Source organism: Pelophylax lessonae, assembly GCF_965119305.1.
Source record: "Pelophylax lessonae genome assembly, chromosome: 8".
NCBI classification, from domain to species: domain Eukaryota; kingdom Metazoa; phylum Chordata; class Amphibia; order Anura; family Ranidae; genus Pelophylax; species Pelophylax lessonae.
This window is the reverse complement of record NC_138775.1, coordinates 176058529-176081637: the sequence shown is the minus strand read 5'-3', so window position 1 is coordinate 176081637 and position 23109 is coordinate 176058529. Positions and strand designations below refer to the sequence as shown.

Below are 23109 nucleotides of genomic sequence, written 5' to 3'. Positions count from 1 at the left end.
TTGTAATGCATTATTTAAGCATTTCTCTACAATTTCCAAACTCATTATATACTACTGCTGGTCCTGGAGTGAAAAATCTAATATGTTATTATTTATGCTTTGAGCATGCACCAGTGTTAATTTTTGGCAGCAAATTTCGATTTAGTTTTAGTTATAGTCTTTTGACTAAAATGACATTTTAGTTTTAGTCGTATTTTAGTCTTAAGACTAAAATGCCATTTTAGTTTTAGTCGTATTTTAGTCATCTGAATTGTGTTAGTCGACGAAAACGTTTTAGTCGGTTTTAGTCGACGAAATTAACACTGATTGGGACAAGCAATCATAGTTTAGAAAAAAAATCCTGATCATCTCTCCAGAGTAGTACAGTGTTACTATGATAACAATGCACAGCTCTGGTCACATTATGTTAAAAAAAAAAGAAAAATACATGCTTAAAAAATTGTTTTTTTATACACTGACACCAGTGAGTATAACTGATCACTGCCACGCCAGTCATATGATGATGCTGTACTGCACGGGTGACAGTATGTAAAAAAAATAATTGTACAAAAAGAAAATATTTCTTAATTTTCTGAAAAAATGTGACAAAAAGGTACATCTTCAAAAAACTTGATATGCCTCTAAGTAAATACCTTGCACTGTATACTTTAAAAAAAAAAAAAAGGGGGTAATTAGTAGGGATGATCGAACTTTTGAAAAGTTTGGTTCGTCCAGAACACCCGAATTTCCCAAAAGTTCGGTTCGGATTCCAAAACCCCATTGAAATCAATGGGACTCGAACTTCTGGAATCAATAAACACCATTTTGAAGCCCTAAAACCCAATAAATTCCCCTAAAAAGTGCCTAGGGTTCTGGGTCATGCCCCAGGGACTATGAACCAGGCAAAAAAAGTTCTTAAAAATTGTCGTTTTTGATAGAGAGCCAATTATTGAAAAAATTATTGGAAAAACAAATGGGATTTCTTTGGATTTAGTGTCTGGGGGGTCTAAAAAGTGTACCTGTGAAGTTTCAACTCTGTAGCATGTCCAGAACCAGAAAAAAAAAACAGATTATTTTTCTTAGAATTTCAGTAGCGCAGGGATGGTGTTACCCTCCTTTCACACCTGGGCGTTTTTGTTTCAGGCGTTTCTTTTAACTTCTGTATAGGGGTATATATGTATGTATGTATGTGTATGCATATGTATGTATGTGTATGTACACATATTCATATATATATACACATACATAAATACATATACACATATTATATATATATATATATATATATATATATATATATATATACCTCTAACCCAGAATCTGCATAGTAGTGGGGTCACCCTGACATGGTAGAGTTCGGTCACCCTGACATGGCAGAGTCAGTTCACCCTAAACTACACTACGGTCACCCTGACATGGCAGAGTCAGTTCAGCCTAAACTACACTACGGTCACCCTGACATGGCAGAGTCAGTTCACCCTAAACTACACTACGGTCACCCTGACATGGCAGAGTCAGTTCACCCTAAACTACACTACGGTCACCCTGACACTTAAAGCTATCCCTACAAAAACTAGATTATTGAATATAACTATAGTGGTATATAGTACCCCAACTACACTGCATATCTCTTTCCTCACACTAAAAGAACAGCTCCATACAGCAGAGAAACACAAATGCTTCCACTCTCTTCCACAGCCCCTGTATTACAGTGCTAGAGGTTTGGCGGGGCTATGTTATAAACTGGGGGGTGTATGGGGGGCGTATTCACTCCTGATTGGCCTCTGGACCCCGTAGTCACTCCAATCACATTCCTAGCAGACTCCTGCCCCCTCAATTGGCTTTTACTGAGGTTTCTGGGCCAATCACTGGCTTTTAAAGCCCAGTTCCTGTCCCATTGCATTTTGGAGCGGTTGTGGTGGCTGAATTCCGAACTTTTACCGCAAAAGGTTCAGAATTCGGCCAAATTTCAAACAACCAATGTTCGGGTCGAACCAATGGTCGACCCGAACCATTCGATGATCCCTAGTAATTAGGGGGGTATTTGTACTGTCGTGGCATTTTAGGACCTCAAGATATGATATAGACAGTCAGTACATAAGGATTGATCCATTTTTAAATATATACTTGTAGGGACTCAATGTAGAGCTTTAAGGACACCGCCACTCGCTGTTTCTCATTTTTTTTTTTTTTTAAGGGCTAGGTTTGCCCATTTGTATTAAAAGAGAGTTCAGTAAACAAAACTTGAGTTTCCCTCGCAGGGGTTTTCAGCATTTCTTTGTTCATCAACATAAACATCATTCAGCCCTTTTGGCTCTCACTTGCAGCACTGCTGCTCTGTCGTTACACTTCAGGCCCTTGTCTGTCTCCTACAGACGGTTAGCTCACCAGTAGAGATGTCGCGAACCTAAAATTTGCTGTTCGTGAACGGCGAACGGCCTGTTTGCGAACGGGCGAACCGCCATAGACTTCAATAGGCAGGCGAATTTTAAAACCCACAGGGACTCTTTCTGGCCACAATAGTGATGGAAAAGTTGTTTCAAGGGGATTGGACTGTGGCATGCCGGAGGGAGATCCATGGCAAAACTCCCATGGAAAATTACGTAGTTGAAGCAGAGTCGGGTTTTAATCCATAAAGGGCATAAATCACCTAACATTCCTAAAAATGGTTTGGAATAACGTGCTTTAAAACATCCAGTGTGTGTATACGATCAGGTTGTATCAGGTTGTATGTTGTATCAATCAGGTAGTGTAAGGGTTACGCCCGTTTCACAGTGACAGACCAAACTCTGGCAGACCAAACTCCCCGTTTAACGCACCGCAAACAACCGCAAACAGTCCATTTGCAGTGGGTACAGTACAGTCTGTGGACCTGACACTCACTGGCAGGCAACTATAAAAAATATATATTTAGACACTAAAACTTTCACACAGACGAAATAACAGCAGACTACATTTTGGCCAAATTTATGATTATTTGTTTGCATAATTTTCTAACAGAAACTAATAAAGAAAGTGTTTTTTTTTCCCAAAATGTTTGGTGTTTTTTTAAATGATATAGCCAAAGATAAAAATAACTCATAAGTGAGAAAATACCACCAAAAGAAAGCTCCACTTGTGGGGGAAAAAATGATAAAAATGTCATTTGGTTACACGGTTGCATGACAAAGCAATTTCCAGTTAAATTAGCACAGTGCACAGATAGAAAGGGCTGCAAGGACTGGGACAGTGATAATACCAGAGGATTTTAACTACCCTGAAATAAGCTGGAGCAATGGTACTGATGGCACAACCAAAGAGTGGAATTGTATAGTATAGATCTATTACAAGATCATTTTATGGTGCAGTTTTTAGAAGCCACACCGAGAAAATATGTTCTGCTGGACCTGGTAATCTTTAATCTTTAATCTTTAACCATGTGGAGCTTTTTTACTTATGTTCATATAAAAGAACATCTGGATAGCAGAGACCACAATATGTTTCTAAAGCTGTAAACAGCATTATTTAACCACTTAAGCCCCTGAGGATTTGGCTGCTCAAAGACCAGGCCCTATTTTGCGATTCGGCACTGCAATATTTTAACGGACAAGTGTGCAGTCATGCGACGCTGTACCCAAATTAAATTTACGTCCTTTTTTTTCCCACAAACAGAGGTTTCTTTTGGTGGTATTTGATCACCTGTGCGATTTTTACTTTTTGCGCTATAAACAAAAAAGAGCGTCAATTTAAAAAAAAAAATGACAATATTTTTCACATTTTTTTATATGAAATTCCCCAAAAAAATGTAAAAATCAAAATTTTTTAACATTTTAGGCAAATTTGTTTTCTGCTACATATTTTTGGTAAAAAAAATCACAATGGGAGTATTTTGATTGGTTTGCACAAAAGTTATTGCGTTTACTAACTGAGGGAAAGATTTATGTCATTTTTATTGTTTTTTTTTTTATAACTAGTAATGGCGGCGATCTGCAATTTTTTTTGCGGGACTGCGACATTGTGGCGGACAGATTGGACCCCTGACTAACATTTTTGACACTTTTGGGAGTACCAGTGACATTACTACAGTAATCAGTGCTATACATATGCACTGTTACTGTAAAAATGACACTGGCAGGGAAGGGGTTAACTTTATTAGAGATCAAGGGGTTAAGTGTGTCCCTAGGAGCATGCTTCTAACTGTAGAGGGGCGTGGCTTTTGATGTAACCACAGAGACATATGATCCTACATAGCAGGATCGTATGATCTCTGCTGTTACACCAGGGAGAATGACAGGCGGCTTTGTTTACATTAGCCGCCTGCCTTTCTCCCTCTCCAGCGGAAGATCGCGAGTGGCCGGCGGACATCGGAGCCGCTGGTTACTCATGCGGGGGACCTCAGTGAACGAGCGGCGGCGGGAGCGCGCCTCTGACGGTGCATGCTCCCCCACTACAGGCTCCTGGGCGAGCGACTTAGTACTACGTCCATTTGCCCAGGAGGGGCTGACCGCCGCAGTAAATGTACTTGCAGCAGTCCGTAAGTGGTTAAAACAAATAAAACAAGGCAAATTCAAAGCAAGGCAGTAGGACAAACCTCAACACATTCTTCAAATATTTTAAAAGTAAAATGGTTAGGTCGGGGTATGTAGATAATTTACAATACCTTGTTTAGGTGGGTGTACAAAGGAAAAAGGAGGAACTCAAGTCCGTTATAGGAATAGTACTGACATAGTTCTAAAAGAATCCCAATGGCTCAAAACGGATACAGTTCAGGAATATTTAGACAGAATACAGGTGAATAAAGCACCTGGACCAGATGGCACACACTCTCATGACCTCAAAGAGTGGAGCTCTGTTATTTAGGAGCCATTGTTTCTAATTTTTTGAGACACTTTAATAACTGGCTCTGTACCACTAGACTGACACAAGGTCAACGTGCTGCCTATATTTAAAAAGGTATCAAAATCTTTACCAAGTACCACTAACCATGGTTAGTTTAACTTCCATAGTCAAGAAGATATTCAAGCATTCGATAAAAGATCACATAGAAGTGTTTTAAAACAACATTTTAGGAAATATACAGTGCGGATTCATGAAAGACTGAATTTGTCTATAAAATCAGATTTTTTTTTTATGAAGAAGTAAGGAAATACTTGGACAAAGGTATGGCTGTGGATACTTGGAATTTGCAAAAGCATTCGACATGCACGGTTGTTCTGTAGATACTTGCATTTGCAAAAGCATTTAACACGCACGGTCCATGTGTAGGTTAGTCTATAGACTTACAAAATTCAGTTTGCACATTGTAGAATTTGTAGATGCATAGAAAACTGGATAAAAGACAGTATTAAGAGAGTGTTCATTCATAATTTTTCCTCTGGTCTAAGGTTATTAGTAGTGCACTCCAAGGTTCAGTGTTGGGACCCTCTCTTTGTAACCTATTTAATGGTTTAGAATTAGTTTAGAATTAAAAGCAAGCACCATTTTTGTGTTTGCAGATGATACTATGCTATATACTGGAAAAATATCTTTACAGCATGTCCCCTACTTTAAGCAGGCCTTGTTTATTTGGGCAGCTATGTGGAAAATTAGATTTGATGTTGCTAAATGTAAAGTTATGCATTTGACAGATAAAAACATGCATGCATTCTACAAGGAGTATAACGGGGGATTCAATGGTTGAAAAGGCTTGGGGTGTTTTGGGGATCATTGACTTACTAATGGCATGCCATGCCAAGCTGTAGTTTCCAAAGAAGAAATATAATATTGTATTAAACGAGGTACAGTATAGACTCTAGAGAGAGAAACATAATTTTGCCCCTGTACAAAGCATTAGTAAGACCCCATCTTGAATATACAGTTCAGTTTTGGGCATCGGTTCACAAAAAGGGTTTTAGGGAACTGGAGAGAGTGCAGAGAATAGCAACCAAACTGATAAGAGGCATGGAAGACCTTAGCTATGAGAAAAGATTAGTTAAACTGAATTTATTCTCCCTTAAATTGAGGCATTTATTGGTGATATAATCAACATGTATAAATACATAAGTGGTCCATATAAACACCTAGAGATATTAACTTTAAGGTCATTACAAAAAAGGCGCTCTTTAAATATGGAAGAAAAGAGATTTAAATTCCTCATATCAAAAGGGTGCTTTACAGTAGGAACTGTGAACATGTGGAATAGACTCCCTCAAGAACTAGTTCTGACCAGCTCAGTAGATAAAAAAAAAAAAAAAAGAGCTGGATGCATTCTTAACTGGATAGTATTGGATATTAACATTTATAGGTAGTATCACCCCATAACAGCAGAGATTGTTAATTGCCTTCTGGAGAACCAGGAAGGAATTCATTTTCCCCCCACTGGAACAAATTAGACCAAGCTTTTTATAGTAATTCTTTCCTTCCTCTGGATTATCTGTGGGTATAGTGTAGGCTCAATCCCTACTACCGCTACATGCAGAACGAAATATGTGCACTATAATGGTGGTCAGCCATAGATGACCAAATATTAACTGTCATCCAGTCTTGTGTTTCTTGTCAGAAATATGACAAATCTGCTGTCACACACACTCCACCCTTCCAGCCAGTGCCATTTACTGATTCTGACTGGGACACTAGCTTCAGGGAATTTGCATGTTCTCCCTGTGCTTGCATAGGTTTCCCCAGGATACTCTGGTTTCCTTCCACATTCCAACAAAAATGTCTAGTACGTGTTTGTGCGGGTCTAAAAATCCAAATGCAGTCTTCTGGGCAGACCCTGGTAAAACTACCTTGAGTGGCTAATGCAGCTCTGGCATTCATTCCATACATGGATCCACAGAAATAAGTTTTGAAGTGTACCAATAATCACAATGCGGTCACAGTAGTGGATGGGCTGGGTCATTTCACAGAGGCGCCTGTGAACTGCCAATATGCTATAACATTATTGCACCCTTACAATAAATGCCCGATAGAGGTGGGCAAGCGGTTTGGGCTGCCCATTCGACAAACACTCAAATTTGCAGGGCATTCGGTGGGTGTTCACCTGGCTTCTTGTGTAATATAAAGGGGAATATGTGGTGTTCATACCTCTGGGTTGTAGATGTTCATACTTCTGGCCTGAAGAAGGTAGTTCCTGTTCTTATTATTATATATGCAAAAGACTGCACTGAACTTGTTAACAAAGCACAATATAGTTTCACTGCCTCTCAGACTATAGGACCCAACAGTTAGAACTACGCATTAAAAAACAAGAGACCAGGCAATTTTTTTTACTATTTATATTGTTTATGGTCTGATTCTATCCCTTTTTCTGTTTTACTGTTGTTAAGAATTCTATACAAAGTGTGTGGGAATAACTGTATAATGTTGCCTCTTTTTAAATTGTATATATATATATATATATATATATATATATATATATATATATATAAAAGTTATATAGTCTTCAAACTATGGGATATTTTTATGGAATTTTTATTTATTTATTTTTTACTAGTAATGGCTGTGATCAACAACTTATAGCTGAACTGCAGTATTGTGGCAGACAAATTGGACCTTAACTGACACTTTTGACACTTTTTTGGGAACCAATGATATTATTACAGTAATCAGTGATAAAAGTATGCACCGTCACTGTACTAATGACACTGACAGGGAAGTGGTTAACATCAAGAGCAATCAAAGGGTTAAATGTGTGCCTAAAATGTGCTTACTAACTGTGGGAGAGGTGCTTGTACTATGAGAAGGCAAAGATCCATGTTCCTGCTTTGCAGAAACACAGGGTCATTACCTTCCTTACTGACAGAACGGTGATCTGCCTTGTCTACATAGGCAGACCGCAGTTCTGCTTCTGTACTGAACGATCCGTGGGTCCGCTTGATCTGCTGATTGGCTCCCTTTATGATTGGACACAGGTCGCCGGTGGGCTCATGCCCACTCCCCAGACCTGGAAGTACAGGATCACGTACAGATACATGATTCTGTGCAAAGTGGCCGCCCTGACACAGTAAATGTACATGAAAAAAAAACAAAGATAAAATTCCCAGTTCAATTTGCCAACCAGTCTGCTTACCAACCAAATTGGCCTGTCTAACAGTTTGCGTCAATACAGGGGTTTAGTTAGCACACATTTGCAAACGCATGTGAAAGCTGCAGGGCCACGTCAAGGCTCCCTGTTACCTGCAGTCCTAACCTGCAGTGGGAGCACATGCAAGCTAATGGATAGATAGGGGGCAGGTGAGCCTGGAGGTGGCCCATCCCTCCTGAAAGGTAATTGGGGGCATAATAGAAGCCCAGCTGATAGTATTACAGCAAAGGCACCCAGTATGTCCACTCACCAGTACACATATACAACAAAGAAAATGGCCTCTGCCCCCACCTATAACTGGCCTTCATAGCAAAGAACACATGGACGGGCAACGCACATGAAAAAAACAAAGATAAAATTCCCAGTTCAATTTGCCAACCAGTCTGCTTACCAACCAAATTGGCCTGTCTAACAGTTTGCGTCAATACAGGGGTTTAGTTAGCACACATTACTGACAGAACGGTGATCTGCCTTGTCTACATAGGCAGACCGCAGTTCTGCTTCTGTCCTGAACGATCCGTGGGTCCGCTGGACCTGCTGATTGGCTCCCTTTATGATTGGACACAGGTCGCCGGTGGGCTCATGCCCACTCCCCAGACCTGGAAGTACAGGATCACGTACAGATACATGATTCTGTGCAAAGTGGCCGCCCTGACACAGTAAATGTACATGGGGCGGTTGAGACTTGAATAGAATGGAGATGTAATTTCAATTAGGTTTTTATGTGTCCCTATAGAGAATTCTATTCTATCCCTGTTTTGTCTGACACCCATAAAAGTAAGTGGGGGGGAAGCCCCCCTTGTGTGAAAACAGACCACTTTAAAATCCTGACTCTGCATCTTTCCCCACTCTGCAAGAAAATATGTTCTCAGTGGAAAAAAGAGCTTTCATTTTCATATGCTGAAATGGTTTGCTTCCAAAATGTAAATTAATCCTATAGGCCCCATTCGCCTTTGGTGAATTTGAATCACCGGCAGAGTCGCTATTCCAAGTCGAAGTAAAATGCACAGCACGCGTTTGGGTGCCATTCATACTTAATGACACCCCAAATGCAGTGCGATTTTGCAGCAATTTGATAAAAGGTCCTTAATTGTGGAAAAACAAAAATGCACCTGACTCCAAAATTTGGTACATGAACTTTTTTTGGCGTGTTTTTGGGTAGAAGGAGACCCATTTATAATGAATGTTGCCACTCCAAAAATGTGCAACAAACACGCACAAAAAAAGGGTGAAACACATGATGCCGCAGCATTGCTCAGGTGTGAAAGTTTACAGGAACTAGTTTGAACAGATTCAGTAGGTTGCTAAGTGCACAAAGCACAAACAGCCTTTTAAGTTTATAAGGTGCTCTTGGTAGAAAGTCAACCTAAAAAATAATTTAATTGCTTTAGATGATCCAGAAGGAATATTTCCCTGTAGCAAGCCTCATATAAGTAATTTCTTCCTCTAGGTCAGGGTTATGCAAACTGTGGCCCGCCAGCTGTTGCAAAGTCCCATCATGCCTCTGGCTGTCATGTTTGTGGCTGTCAGTCTTGCTATGCCTCATGGGACTTGTAGTTCTGAAACAGTTGGAGGGCCACAGTTTGCATATCCCTGCTCTAGGTCATTCTAGGGTTAAGGTTCTGATAATGCAAATTTTGAGTGAATTTGATTGGTTTGTGTTTGTCGTCCTATATTTTGATGTAACATTCTGAAAGCTTTCTAGAAGTATTTTTTATTTGAACTCTATAAAACAATCAAATGCAGGACAACCACTTTGCCTGCAGGGGGTCTCATATAGGTTTTTTTTTTTTCTTCCTCTAGGTCAGGGATATGCAAACTGTGGCCCTCCAGTTTTTGCAAAACTACGAGTCCCATCATGCCTCTGCCTCTGGGTGTCATGTTTGTGACTGTCAGTCTTGCTATGCCTCATGGGGATTGTAGTTCTGCGACAACTGGAGGGCCACAGTTTGCATATCCCTGCTATAGGTCATCTAGGGTTAAGGTTCTGATAATGCAAATTGTGAATGAATTTGATTGATATGTGTTTGTCGTCCTATATTTTAATGTAACATTCTGAAAGCTTTCCAGAAGTATTTTTTAATTGGAACTCTATAAAACAATAAAATGAAGCCTGCAGGGGGTCTCAAAAAACTGGGATGATGAGCAGTCACAGTACAGTCTGCATTACAACATTTTTGCTTTGAAATGCCTTTTTAGGCTTCTGTTGTTTAGATAATTTAGTTTAATAATATAACTTCTGAAAAATAGCTAGTGGACCATTCATATATTTTATGAGCCATTTGTGGATATTCAGCTGCAATAATGCTTACATTTATTACCATGATATTATCCTGAAAATGTCCTTATGGCCCAATTTATACTTGTATAAATACAAAGAAAACTTGACATTACATTTTTGGAGTACAATTTATAGACTATTCATCCTACCAGTATAAAGAGCAATTGACATTAAGACTGTTGCGCTTATGATCCTGTTACTGGTGACAACTTACCAGCAACAGGTGGCGATGAAGGACACTGAAGGTCAGGGAATTACTCACCTGTTTGTTCAGGTCACTTCCTCACTGACTGGATGAATGCGGCATCACTCTCTCACTAGCAAATTACATTCTGCAATATTTTTTCATTGAGGGTGCAATGCCTTTCTTCTTCCACATGTTGAAACAGATATTAACACTGCACATTTTATATACTCCTATCACTGGCAGGTTAAGAGACCTATCATTCAGTATCCAAGTAGCAAGTTTTTCAGCACCGTGATGGTTTAAAGTGGTGTTAAACCCAAAGATAAACATTTTATTTATTGCAGCCTACCAATCCTTAAATATGGTGGCTGCATTCATTTTCTTTTTTTTTTTGTTAGACTTTGTTTCCATTTTCTCACCTGGTGATCCTGCCAGTAACACAATTCCTGTCTTAGGGTGGCTAGTCTATCAATGGAGTCACACTTGTAAAGCAGCACTATCTAGAGAGGTAATGTTAGATGATCTAATAGATGTAGATGGACTTTACATAAGTGACTAACAAATTCAAGCAAATAGTAAAGTCCGCTTTGCGATTTTTACCTACAGGTAAGCCTATAATACTTACCTGTAGCTATAATTAATATCAACTAAACGTGCAGCATTTAGGAGATATTCACCCTGGATGCAGCTGCTGACGCATACTGGCGATGCTTACTAGCACATTATGCTATTTTGCAGGGGAAAGGTTTTTTTTTTTTGTTGTTTTATTGCAGTGCTTTACTACTGCTTTAGGCTATGTTCACATTTCAGTGTAGAGATCGCGGGCAGAATCACCGCGATTCTGCCCGCGATCCGGAAATCATTGCAAATCGTGGGACGCCTGTGCGTTGCCCGTGATTTGCAATAGCACCCCAAATGCTGTATGATGTTGCAGCGATTTCCACCTGCCGAATCGCGGTAACATCGCACTAAAAAAAATCGCAGGACGCATGACACCCCAAAGAAACTCTTGTACCTTTTTTGGGCGTTATGCGTCCCGCAATTTTTTTGCGCCATGTTACCGCGATTCGGCAGGTGGAAATTGCGGCAACATCACACAGCATTTGGGGTGCTATTGCAAATCACGGGCAACGCACAGGCGTCCCACAATTTGCAATGATTTCCGGATCGCGGGCAGAATCGCGGTGATTCTGCCCGAGATCGCTACGCCAACATGTGAACATAGCCTTAAAGTAATTGTGAAACCTTAGATTTTTTAAAGTAAATTATCAAACATATCATACTTACCTGCTCTGTGCAATGGTATTGCACAGAGAAGCCCCAATCCTCCTCTTCTTGGGTCCCCCGTGGGTTCTCCTGGCTTCTCTCCCTGGCCGAGTTCCACCATAGTAAATGTGCATGCTCGATCCCAAGTCAGACAGTTTGCGTCTTTTCAGACACACAGCTCGGCTCGGCCCCAATGCCCCCTCTTTGCTCACAGGTTTGACTGACACTCTCAGCTAAACCTATGAGAGCTGGGAGAGGGGAGAAGAGCTGCTGCAGATTTGCACAGCACTGGACAAAGATTGGGCTAAGGTGAGTATTTAGGGGGGCTAGGAGGAGCTTCTACCAAAAGTTTTTCTTACTCTAATGCTTTACAATCCCTTTCATGGCTAACTCGAGGTAACACTTTTAAGCAGTTACAGTTTTTTCCTTCTGTGATAATGGTTTTACATAATTGAATATGCTTGGTCTGTTAAAGAGAGTTAAAAAAACAGACTTACTAGCAGGATCAACAAGTAAAAAAAAGTAAGTTACAGGATGAATTCAGAAAAACAAAGACTGCTGTGGTAATACTAGTGACATTTGGCGTCATATATGTCAGCTGTGATTTTACCTCTGGTACCATTTTAGGCAATGTTATTAAAAATACCATATAGCAAACAAAATAACCATTTACCGTTTGGTAACCATCATCATTTCCTTTTCTTTAAAGGTACAGAGCAGTGATGGGGAAACTTGGCACCCCAGATGTTTTGGAACTACATTTCCCATGATGCTCAACCATACTGCAGAGTGCATGAGCATCATGGGAAATGTAGTTCCAAAACATCTGGGGTGCCAAGGTTCGCCATCACTGGTACAGAGCTAACAAATACTTGGACCTTCTTAAAAACCTGAGCAGTTACTTTGTTTTTTGCATGCCCCAGTCAATTAATAGAATTGTAATCACCCCAGTGTCAGCTAATCTAGATCATTTGTAAAGGATGTACTATAGCAACAGCTGTTATAGATCTTTACAGATCTGGAATCGGTGTATACGTTTGTCATTTAAAGTAAAATAGCAGCATTACATCACTGATAACGGACAGGCATGATTTATAGATAGGATTAAAAGTCATGCCATGCTACCAACCATCTAGATGATTTACCTAATTTATAGAAAACAAGCTAGCTAAATTAGATGGTCCTGGCTTAATACAGTAACTGGGTTGACATGGGTACCATACTATGACTTGCATCAAGAACAAAAATAGAATGGGCACCTAAAATATATATGTCCATTTGTAAAAATATTTTATTATATACTACAATTCAACCTAAAGAACCCAACAATAACTTCATAACTACCCCAAAAAGGTGCAGACATACGTGCTTTATGATAGCTTTGCTCATACTGTAAATGTTGGATGTATGCATCAACAATATATTTTAAGAAATGAAAGGAACATTAAAGTAAACAAGACTTGAATTTATTGGCAACATTTTTCATATTGTTTTTGAGGTGACAATTTTTTTTTGTATAAAAAAGGACTTTCATCAGTAAAAGAAAAAAAATAATTCTATATCCTGTTAATTAAACGTCATGGGAAAATGAGCTAGTGGGATCTGAGACCAATTAATTTAACAGTTTATTTATGAAAGAGTAACAAACAATTTTCAAGTCTTACATATATTATGAAAAATAATTACAAAAGGATTTTATTTTTAATGTGAAAATCTTTATCTTTATTTTCCAGCTAAAACCAGAAAGGGGAGGAAAAAATCCACATGAAGTTCCTAAACAAATTTGGATGCCAAATTACTTGAGTATTTAATTAGCAGCCCCTCCTATGTTTCTTTGCAACCGGGTAGAATCACATGACCTCAACATATCCCTTTACATAAATATATAAAGTTAATTATGATAGCACATTTTAGCACTGTCCAATATGTTTTACTTTTTAGTCTTAGCTTAAACTATAATTTCCAACATTAATGCTGACAACTGTTAATTAGTTAAGGATACTTGTAAACACTGAACAAATGCATAACTAGTGTTTGGAGTCCAGTTTTAATATTAAGTGATTGAAGATGCACAAACCTCTATGATACATAAATTCAAACAAACTTGAGTTGACCAAAGACTTCACACAGAATTGACAAATATGTTATACAGAAATATCTCTCAATACATATTTCCCCGACCACAAATAATAATTAAAAAAAGTTATTTTAGGTATATACATGCATGTCATGACATCCTGGAATGAGGTATTAGCACCATCAAATATTGCACCAAAATGGTTTCATATTGCAAAAGAAAAATGCAACACAAAAATAGGCAAATTTTGATTATCATTTTTTTGTCTTCCAGTTTGGAAACCTGAGGCTTTATATATAGAGACTGTAAATATATATATATTTATTTTGTTTTAGCAACAGCAAATAAGAGAGGTCTTCCACATCAATATATACAAAGGGATTTTATTTGAAGTCAGAAAGAAGGGTTGGAGTCCACTGGAATTACACGTTATTTTGCACAATACAGACACTGTATCCTTTTTACACAGTGGGGAACCTTTTTGGGGTTTTTTTCTCTTTGTTTCATGGCTCAACCCAGAGTCACATGCAAGTTTTGGAAAGGGACATGCAAGTGTGTAATAGTTATGCAGAATAATTACATGTGTACAGCATTTGATAAACCCATTTACAAGAAATGAATAGCACCTATTATGGATGAAGCCTGTTTTAGGTATTTTCAAGCACCAAAAGATTTCCATGAAAGGAGGACATGGCTGTCCTTACAGTATCACATCTAAGTCCTTCATATTTTGGCAAATGCTTTCTGGTTAAGTCATGTGATTCTGCCCAAGATGAGGATGGCTGGCAAATTCTAAGTAACTGCACTGAGCTTTTTTTCTTGGTATTTATCTCTTTTTTCTTCCCCTCTGCACAATCCGTATTCAAAACTTGCATGTGGCGAACACGTCTCTGGTGGTATCCAAAGCCTGACGCGCCTTTTTTTAGAAAATAATTCTTTACACATTTTTTTAGAAGCTGCTTGTCCGCATTCCAGTCTCAACCTAAGAAGCAGGCTGGCCCAACCTCAAATCCAAACTTCTGATTCTGATCCCCAAAGTCACTGATCATAACATCTGCTATAGGCAATTGATCTATCTTTAGGGTGTTGATTTCCAGGACTGTCCGTGCGTATCCTTTCCTCAGCTGGAAGAGAGGAAACAAAAGTGTAAGCATACAATTGATATTTAATAATGAAACCATTGTAAATGTTAGCACTGTTCTGGATTTCTAAATATTATTGCTGCTACTGTAATTGTATAGCGAAATATATAGTCTCAAAATACCCATAATCCTAATGGGCAATTTAAAGGCATGGTTCTCTTTACTCAATTAATTAGCTGGAATGCTCTGTAGAAAACAGTCACTCTGGACTAAAGAGGATGCCACATGGCATATTTAATTATAATATAATTATCACATAATCTCTCAATATCTTTTTATGTGCTATTCCATTAGGCCATGAACACCTGCAGCTTTAATCTATGCAGCTAACAAAAGGCAGGCAACAAAATTAGAATGCTGTATATTTCACCTTTAAAGATATACAAAATGCACTGGTATGTCTAAGCAGATATACTAAGAACTGAAATTGAATTGGCTACCATGGGTAAAAATGTACCTTTTGTATGTTATTGAATAGTTGGAATGTTCTACAGTATATCTACTAAAGCAGGGGTTGTCAAACACTGAACCAAATACCTAGGTCAGCATGTGTTGCCCTCTGAGCTGCCACGAGATGGCTTGACAGCTTCCTAGGTTGTTATTTACAAAGCCTCACCTTATAGTACTTGTTACTCATTTTAAAAAATGGCATAGTTAATAAAAATATACATAAAGACACTCTAGGAAAATATTTCTTAAAAAAAAATCCTTTAATGTAAATCCAAAATCATTTATGTCTTCCAGTGATGTAGAATCATTGTGAACCGCAACAAACACAACAACCCGCACCAATGATTCTCTCCAACCAGACTCTCACCACAAATGACAGCTCCCTAAATGGTTATTGAATGTGAACATGATGCTGACTGACATTATTGACTACATATAGTCATGACTATATATCAGTGACATCACCTGAGATCCACTTTGTTTACAAGAAGCAAGCTGGAGATCAGAGCTGACATTTAGTGGCAATAGTTTTTTCTTTCATCACTTGTCACTTTTGCGAATGTGATAGAGTTCATGTGCAGGCAAAGCATTCCCAGAGCATGTTATTTAAAGGAATTGTGTAGTTATAATGTTTTTCTTTACGCCTTATTAAAAGAACTGCTCCCAAAACCGTGTTTTTTTTTTTTTTTTTTTGCATTGGTAGATGTCCTACATGACAGTACCCATGGTCTTTTTTACCAAAAACTTGCAAACTGTCTGTGACAAGTACCATAAAAAAAATTACAAGGTTTGACTCCCATGAATTTCAGTGCGGTTTGCTCACTAATGTTCACTAACAAGTCGGTTGTCTAATGCTTGTAGTTTGGCACATAATTTTGAAAAGATTAAAATCTTTGTACTAAAAAATACATTTAACCTTTCCATTCCAGACCTGAAAGAATAGCTTTCCCTATTTATTTTTTTACAGACCAAGAGTTTGAGACACAGGGGTTGATTTACTAAAACTGGATAGTGCAAAACCTGGTGCAGCTCTGGATGGCAGTCAATCAGCTTCTAACTTGCTCCATTAAGTTTTGACAAAAAAATGGAATTGTATTGGTTCCTATGCAGAGCTGCACCAGATTTTGCACTCTCCAGTTTTATTAAATCAACTCCACAGAGTGTAAGAAACTATCTCACCTGTATTGGATTTATTTCAGTGAACAAATACCCAACATCTTTATTGCTTTAAATGTTGTCTTGGGACACTATGCATTGATTTATAACTAAATCTTTGGCCAATGTATAGTTTGAGGCTATATTTTTCTCTCCCACAAAGGGTTATTTTAGTACTACATATTTATTACATTTTTCATCACCTTATTTTAGTAATCCAGAAAAATGACTGGTGGCTTTGAGTAACAACACGTACACACCCTCTTTACTCTTTTACTGACTAGTGGAATATTACCAAACAAACTGATTTGTAATTGGTTACTGGAAGTTTCCCCTTGTACTGAATTATTAAGTAAGCCCTATAACAAAAATAAGGATTGCTGTATCATGTGACACTAAACTAATTTGTTGCAATTTTTCTTCTCATCCTGCTGCCATCCTATAATTTTTGGTCTCACATCATTGCCCCAACGGTACTGTCAACAAAACACCTTGAAAACATAAGAAATGCACTTCCAATGCATACTATCTGGTCTGTTATTTATCCAGGGAGTATATTGATCGTTGAAAGCATTAGGCTTAGAATATTTCCATAAGTCAATAAAGTGGTTACATCGATAGAGATATCTAATTGCTTTATGTTTACTGTAATATTAACTACTGATTTAGAACAAATTAAAACACAGGTCTATCAAAAGCCATTGAGAAGAAATTAGTTTTGCTAATTTATAAATAGGATGTGTGTTTAGTGGTGTGGAAACACTTTTTATAATACATCTGTCGAACAAAGATGCCTACTGAGTGCAGACAGGCAAAATTACTTTCAAAACAATATATATATATATATATCTACTGTATATAATCTATTATACCAAATTGTAATTTTTTTTTTTTTTTTGCGTTCTGATTCTCTTTCTTTTACTATCACTTGCAATAAGAACATTGTACAATGTAATTAATCGGCTAAGGTCTAAAGCCAATTTCATGTATTGTGATAAATGCAAAGCAGTCATGCTCTGGTTGTCCAGCAATCAGCACTGGAAACTGTTGACCATGCGACTCATGCATAGCAACATGTTTAGCATCTATCCATGCTCTGGTTGTCCAGCAATCCGCACTGAAAATGGACAACTTGAAACCCAAGATGTTGCTTGGTTCCCCCCAATGCAATTGCAAAGTCTAACTGAATAATGCTTTCAATGAGCCATGGTGCTGTCAAAGATGTAGATAGCTTGAGGGGAACTGAGCATTTTCCTGAGGTGCATGATGTCAGTTATTAATGGTGAGCAGTTTCCAGTGGTGATAACTAGACAGGCGGGGTACAGATGAATATCGAACATGGTGCTATGTATTTATCAAGGTGTACATGTTATATGGCTGATTAATGCTCATACACTAATTATAGGGTGCTCTTTCACTTTAAAGTTGAATTTATCGATTCTAATATTATACATTATGATTGTTGACTGTCAATTCTTGTGTGTTGGGAGATAAATAAGGAATCACCCTATACTGTACATGATGAAAGAGATTGATTTTGAATGTTTGACTGCCATTTGTTGCTTATAGCCATCTTAATGCTGAACTTCTGGCAGATTTAAAACACGAGTTGATACAGTCTGTCACACTATCTCTGTGAGTTTGAATGTTCTCCCTGTGCTTTGTGGGTTTTCTTCAGGTACTTTGTGCATGTATGTATAAGTCCTTAGATTGCAAACTCCTGGAGGACAGAGTCTGATGTGAATGTGCAGTGTACGTGTACAGTGTACATAAAGTGCTTTGTAAATTGTTAACACTATATAAATGCCTGTCATAAAAATACAGTTATGTATGCCTTAAAAATGTGGCCATATTAATAAGAGAGTTGTTTGGCTCTTAGAGCTTAGTACTTTGGAGTTCCTAAAGTCAGCAAAATACAATAAATTTCAATGACCTGTGAAACTGTGAAAGTCATGTAATTGGCCTCTCCTCTTTCTCAGCATTATGCAGAGAACTTTTTAGGGAATACTACAGGCTCTTCACAGATAAGGTAGTATCTGCTGTCTGTTATAAATAGGTCCCTTTCTTTGAAATGCAACATTTGTTGCATGTCCTGCAGCAGTCCTGGGGAGCGAGAAGCAGGACTCTAATACAATCAGCCTCTATTTCAGTGCACCTTTGCTAACAATGAACATGCTGACAGGAGGAGAGCATAGTGAGCAAAAGGATGATCTCAGTGTGCTGCTGCTCATTTACTATCCAATCAGCATTATAGGGTTGTGTTCATGTTCAAGCTATGTTGTGTATGTAGGTTGATTGCCTGGCTTTGCAGTGAGGCAATAGTGCCTGGATCAAAAATAATTTAAAAAAATTACAAATCCTGTGGTGGTTAAAACAGTCCTGATGTTTGTATTCCTTGTGCATAACTGATGTTCAGCTTTAAATTGAAACAATGGTATATACTTTGAGTTATTATTGTAAACTTTTGATAAAAGTAATATGTGATGTGACTTTCACATTTTACTTTATTGTCATTCAATGTTTTACAAGCATGTATCCTATACACAAGATTTTGTATTTCTCCCTGAAGTGTCTATCTGTTTAGTAGACACTGCAGTTAGAAATTTTGCTGAGTGGTTGCTAGGACAAAATGTAAGGCTGTCTAGGAAGTGTATTGCTTTTGATTAGTTTCATTAAACTGCTAAGCTACTGTATACTGAGAAAGAGGAACAGCAAAAAATAGTCACTGCAGTACCACTAACCAGAAGGTGCATTTCAAACTGCAATAAGAAAAAAAAAAAAAAAACAGTAACAATCCCTGATATGATTATTTATATAAACTGATCAAATTCACATACATCTTTAGAAACTTTGATAAACTGTGTGACCTATAGACTTACCGCACATCCATCATGCAGAGCTGTAATGAAGGGGCTGTTGTCGTATGATATTTCCTCATCATTTGATCCTAGGAACCGCAGGGCTTTGTCATAGTTGTTGCTAACAGCGTCGTGCCAGGCCACTGACTGGTGACAGCTGTATGTAAAGTTCTGGCGGGCAGAGGCACTGAGAAGTCTTAGGAATGTCATCTGAACTTGGTTAATGTTGTTACCCTCAACATCCACATAGGAAAGCTATAGAGAAAAAGTAAGCATGATGTTCAAACTGATATTTTGTAAGAAGGTACATGACAATCTTACAACAATTTTAGCATTAACATGTATGTAAAGGCTTTTTTTTTTTTTGTTTTGTTTTGGATCAAATGGAGAAAACAATGAATGGCGTCTGTGTCTATTTTGGTAAAGTTCACGAATGTCACTGAAATAAAGTGAGGGGTAATCCAAATTTTTAGACTTGTTACCAGAGCAAGAGACAAGGGTAATTTATCAATGGGGGCAAATGCTCTGGAGAGAGCTAAGATGATTATCCCCCTCACTTTGAGGAGGTTTCCTCTCATTTTCTGTTGTCTCTGCAGGTGGGGTAGTGAATGTAAATTTCCCCAGTGGGGCAGAAACAGCAAAAAAAAAAAAAAAAAAAAACTTAAAGGGTTTTAACCCTTCCCTACTCTACCCAATATAATAAAAAAAGTTTTGGTTGTACATAGATTTTAATATACAGCTTCTACTGTTAAAAAAAAAAACATATATACAGTGCCGTTGAGCACTTTACATTTTTTTTTACTGTGAAGTTACCAAAAAGACACTTGATGTTGTCTATAGATACACGTTTTCACCTGATTTATGTATATACAAAATATAATACAAAATATATATAAAAAAAAAAAAACAACTGAATTGAATTTAAAGTGATACTAAAGTCTCAGGTTTTTTTGTTAAAAATAACAAACATGTTACACTTACCTCCTCTGTGTAATGGTTTTGCACAGAGCAGCCCAGATCCTCCTCTTCTTGGGTCCCTCTTTGGTGCTCCTGGCCTCTCCCTCCTTTTGAGTGCACCCACAGCATGCAGCTTGCTATGGCGGCACCCGAGCCACAGCTCCCTATGTACATTTAGACACTGAGCTGTGGCCCCGCTACCTCTCCTTATTGGCTCACTGACTTTGACAGCAATGGGAGCCAATGGAGCTTCGCTGCTGTGTCAGCCAATGAGCAGGGAGAGTCCCGGGTAGCTGAGTCTCTCATGCAATATCGCTGGATTGAGATGGGGCTCAAGTAAGTATTGGGGGGCTGAGGGGAGCTGCTGCAAACAGAAGGCTTTTTATCTTAATGCATGGAATGCATTAGGATAAAAAACCTTCTGCCTTTAGAACCACTTGAAAAGCAGTGTTGAATAACCCGGATACATACAGTTGGTAAGGATTATTAAGGATGTCATGAAAATTGTATGGATTAAGATTTGAAGAGAATTCTGCATACCAGTTTTCCTCTCTTGAATTCACTGAACCAGGAGCCAGGGTTTTCTTTTGGCCAGGATGAAATTCGCACCTTAGTTAATAGAGAGAGAAAATGATCACCTGAAGCTTCATTAAAGCAAATAATGAATATATTATATAATAAATAAAATATATTTTCATTCATATTATATTAGGAGTAGAAATACATTTTTTGAACATTTAATTTATTTTTAGTTGGGTATACAGTATATAAAATATGGCATATAAATATTTCATATTTACCATTTTGCAACCATCTGAAAGTGGCAAATGAAAATTTTGTACCCCAGGGTTTTGGATTGCAGGATGACTGCTGAGATGGAATTACCTGCTTGCAGAATGGTGGTTTATGCACACTAAATAAGTTGGCTATATGACTCAAAGGAGGAACACCCTACTCCTCCTATCCTAGTAGTGACAGTGACATCTTCATCCTCAGCCAGCCAGAGCAGAGCAGTGAGCAGGTGAAGGAATAATTCTGGGCTCTCTTTTTAGACAGCCTAGACCAGTGATGGCGGACCTTGGCACCCCAGATGTTTTGGAACTACATTTCCCATGATGCTCAACTACACTGCAGAGTGCATGAACATCATGGGAAATGTAGTCCCAAAACATCTGGGGTACCAGGGTTCACCATCACTGGCCTAGACTGTACACCAGAGGCACTGTGTATTCATCATTTGATTGTAAAATAAGTACTTTGTATGAATTATAAACTTATAGAATTATACAATTGTAATGTAAAATAATCATTCATACATTTTCCACAAACATTTTTAAAAAGTGACCTATAATATTGTAGTTAAAACAGATAACAACCAATAATCTTAAAGCGGAGTTCCACCCTGGATTTGTTTTTTTTTTTTTTTAATACCCCCGGGACAGTCAGGGCTAGTGCATTCCACAATGGCTAGCCTCTGATCTGTCCCGGGTTGCACTTACCTGCAAGACGAAATACTTACCTTGCAAACGTCTTGTCCAGCGCTGCCATCTCAGATGTGGGCAGCTTGAAGCCAGCGCGTCCTCTTCGGCGTCTTCTTCCGCCTTCTGTGGTCCCACGATGCTCTGCGCCGGCCCCGACGTCACTTCCGGGTCGCGCGCGTCATCCCCTTCTAAACAGCTTCTGGGCATGCCCAGAAGCTGTGGAGGGGTGACGCGCGCGACCCGGAACTGACGTCGGGGCCGGCGCAGGCGCAATGATTCCTGGGAGCTATGACGTCCAGCTCCCAGGAATCATTGCAGAGCCAGGAAGTGACGACGGGCCGCGGCCGAGGAAGGAGGAAGAAGGAAGTAAGGTAAGTATATTTTCTTCGCTACGAGGTAAGTAAAAAAAAATAAAATATGCGATTATCCATTTCTTTTTCAGGTGACCCGGAGCGAGAAGATGGAGGTAAGTATAAAAATAGGGTGGAACTCCACTTTAAGGCCCCGTTCACACTGGGGCGACGCTACTTGCCGGGGCGACCTCATAGGTCGCGGCGCGCTGCTCGCACCGCGACCTCGGAGCGGCCGGCACGGACTTCATAACATTGAAGTCTATGCAGGTCGCTCCGGGTTGCCCCAAAGAAGCTCCAGACCCTTTTTCTAAGTCGGAGCGACTTGTGTCGCTCCTATTAGAACGGGTCCGCAGCTTCTCTATGGAGGGCGACCTGTCAGGCGACCAGGTCGCCTGACAGGTCGCCCCAGTGTGAACGGGGACTAATTTTAAAAGGCATCAGATGGACCTGAATATTTTCCAAATATACTGTAACCCAACAAGCATTCATTTTGTAGCACAACAAACGCAAATGATAACTAATTAACTGATTTTGTTAGAAATGTGTCCCTCATATTCATGAACAGCTATTGTTTTGTCAATAAAATAGCTTTTCCTTTATTTTTAATAATTCTCTGCGATTTGGAACTTCAAGTACATTTTAAAATATACCCCCTTTCGACTGTGTGCTGTATATGGACAAAGATTATTAATTGGAGTCTTTACTTAAATTTGCACCAAAGTATAGCTGTTAGATAAACTAAAAAACAAACTGACCCTCCTGCTCTGTGCTAAACCCACCATTTTTGCTGCTCTCTCACCATTAATCAATAATAATAGCAAATATTGTTTGTAATTAAACACTCTATGGTACACCCCTGATCCTACATGTGACAATGAT

The 23109-nt window shown here is 38.7% G+C and overlaps 1 protein-coding gene across 1 annotated transcript in view; it reads right to left on the bottom strand.

Moving 5' to 3' along the window:
* Positions 1 to 13369: 13369 nt before the first annotated feature.
* Positions 13370 to 23109, bottom strand: part of COL11A1 (collagen type XI alpha 1 chain) — a 289607-nt gene continuing 279867 nt past the window's right edge. The window contains exons 65-67 of the mRNA XM_082266549.1: positions 20937 to 21005; positions 19461 to 19694; positions 13370 to 14958 (exon numbers count right to left, since the gene is read on the bottom strand). Of these exons, the coding sequence (XP_082122675.1) occupies positions 14812 to 14958; positions 19461 to 19694; positions 20937 to 21005 (450 nt within the window). The 3' untranslated portion in view covers positions 13370 to 14811. The remainder of the gene's footprint in view (positions 14959 to 19460; positions 19695 to 20936; positions 21006 to 23109) is intronic.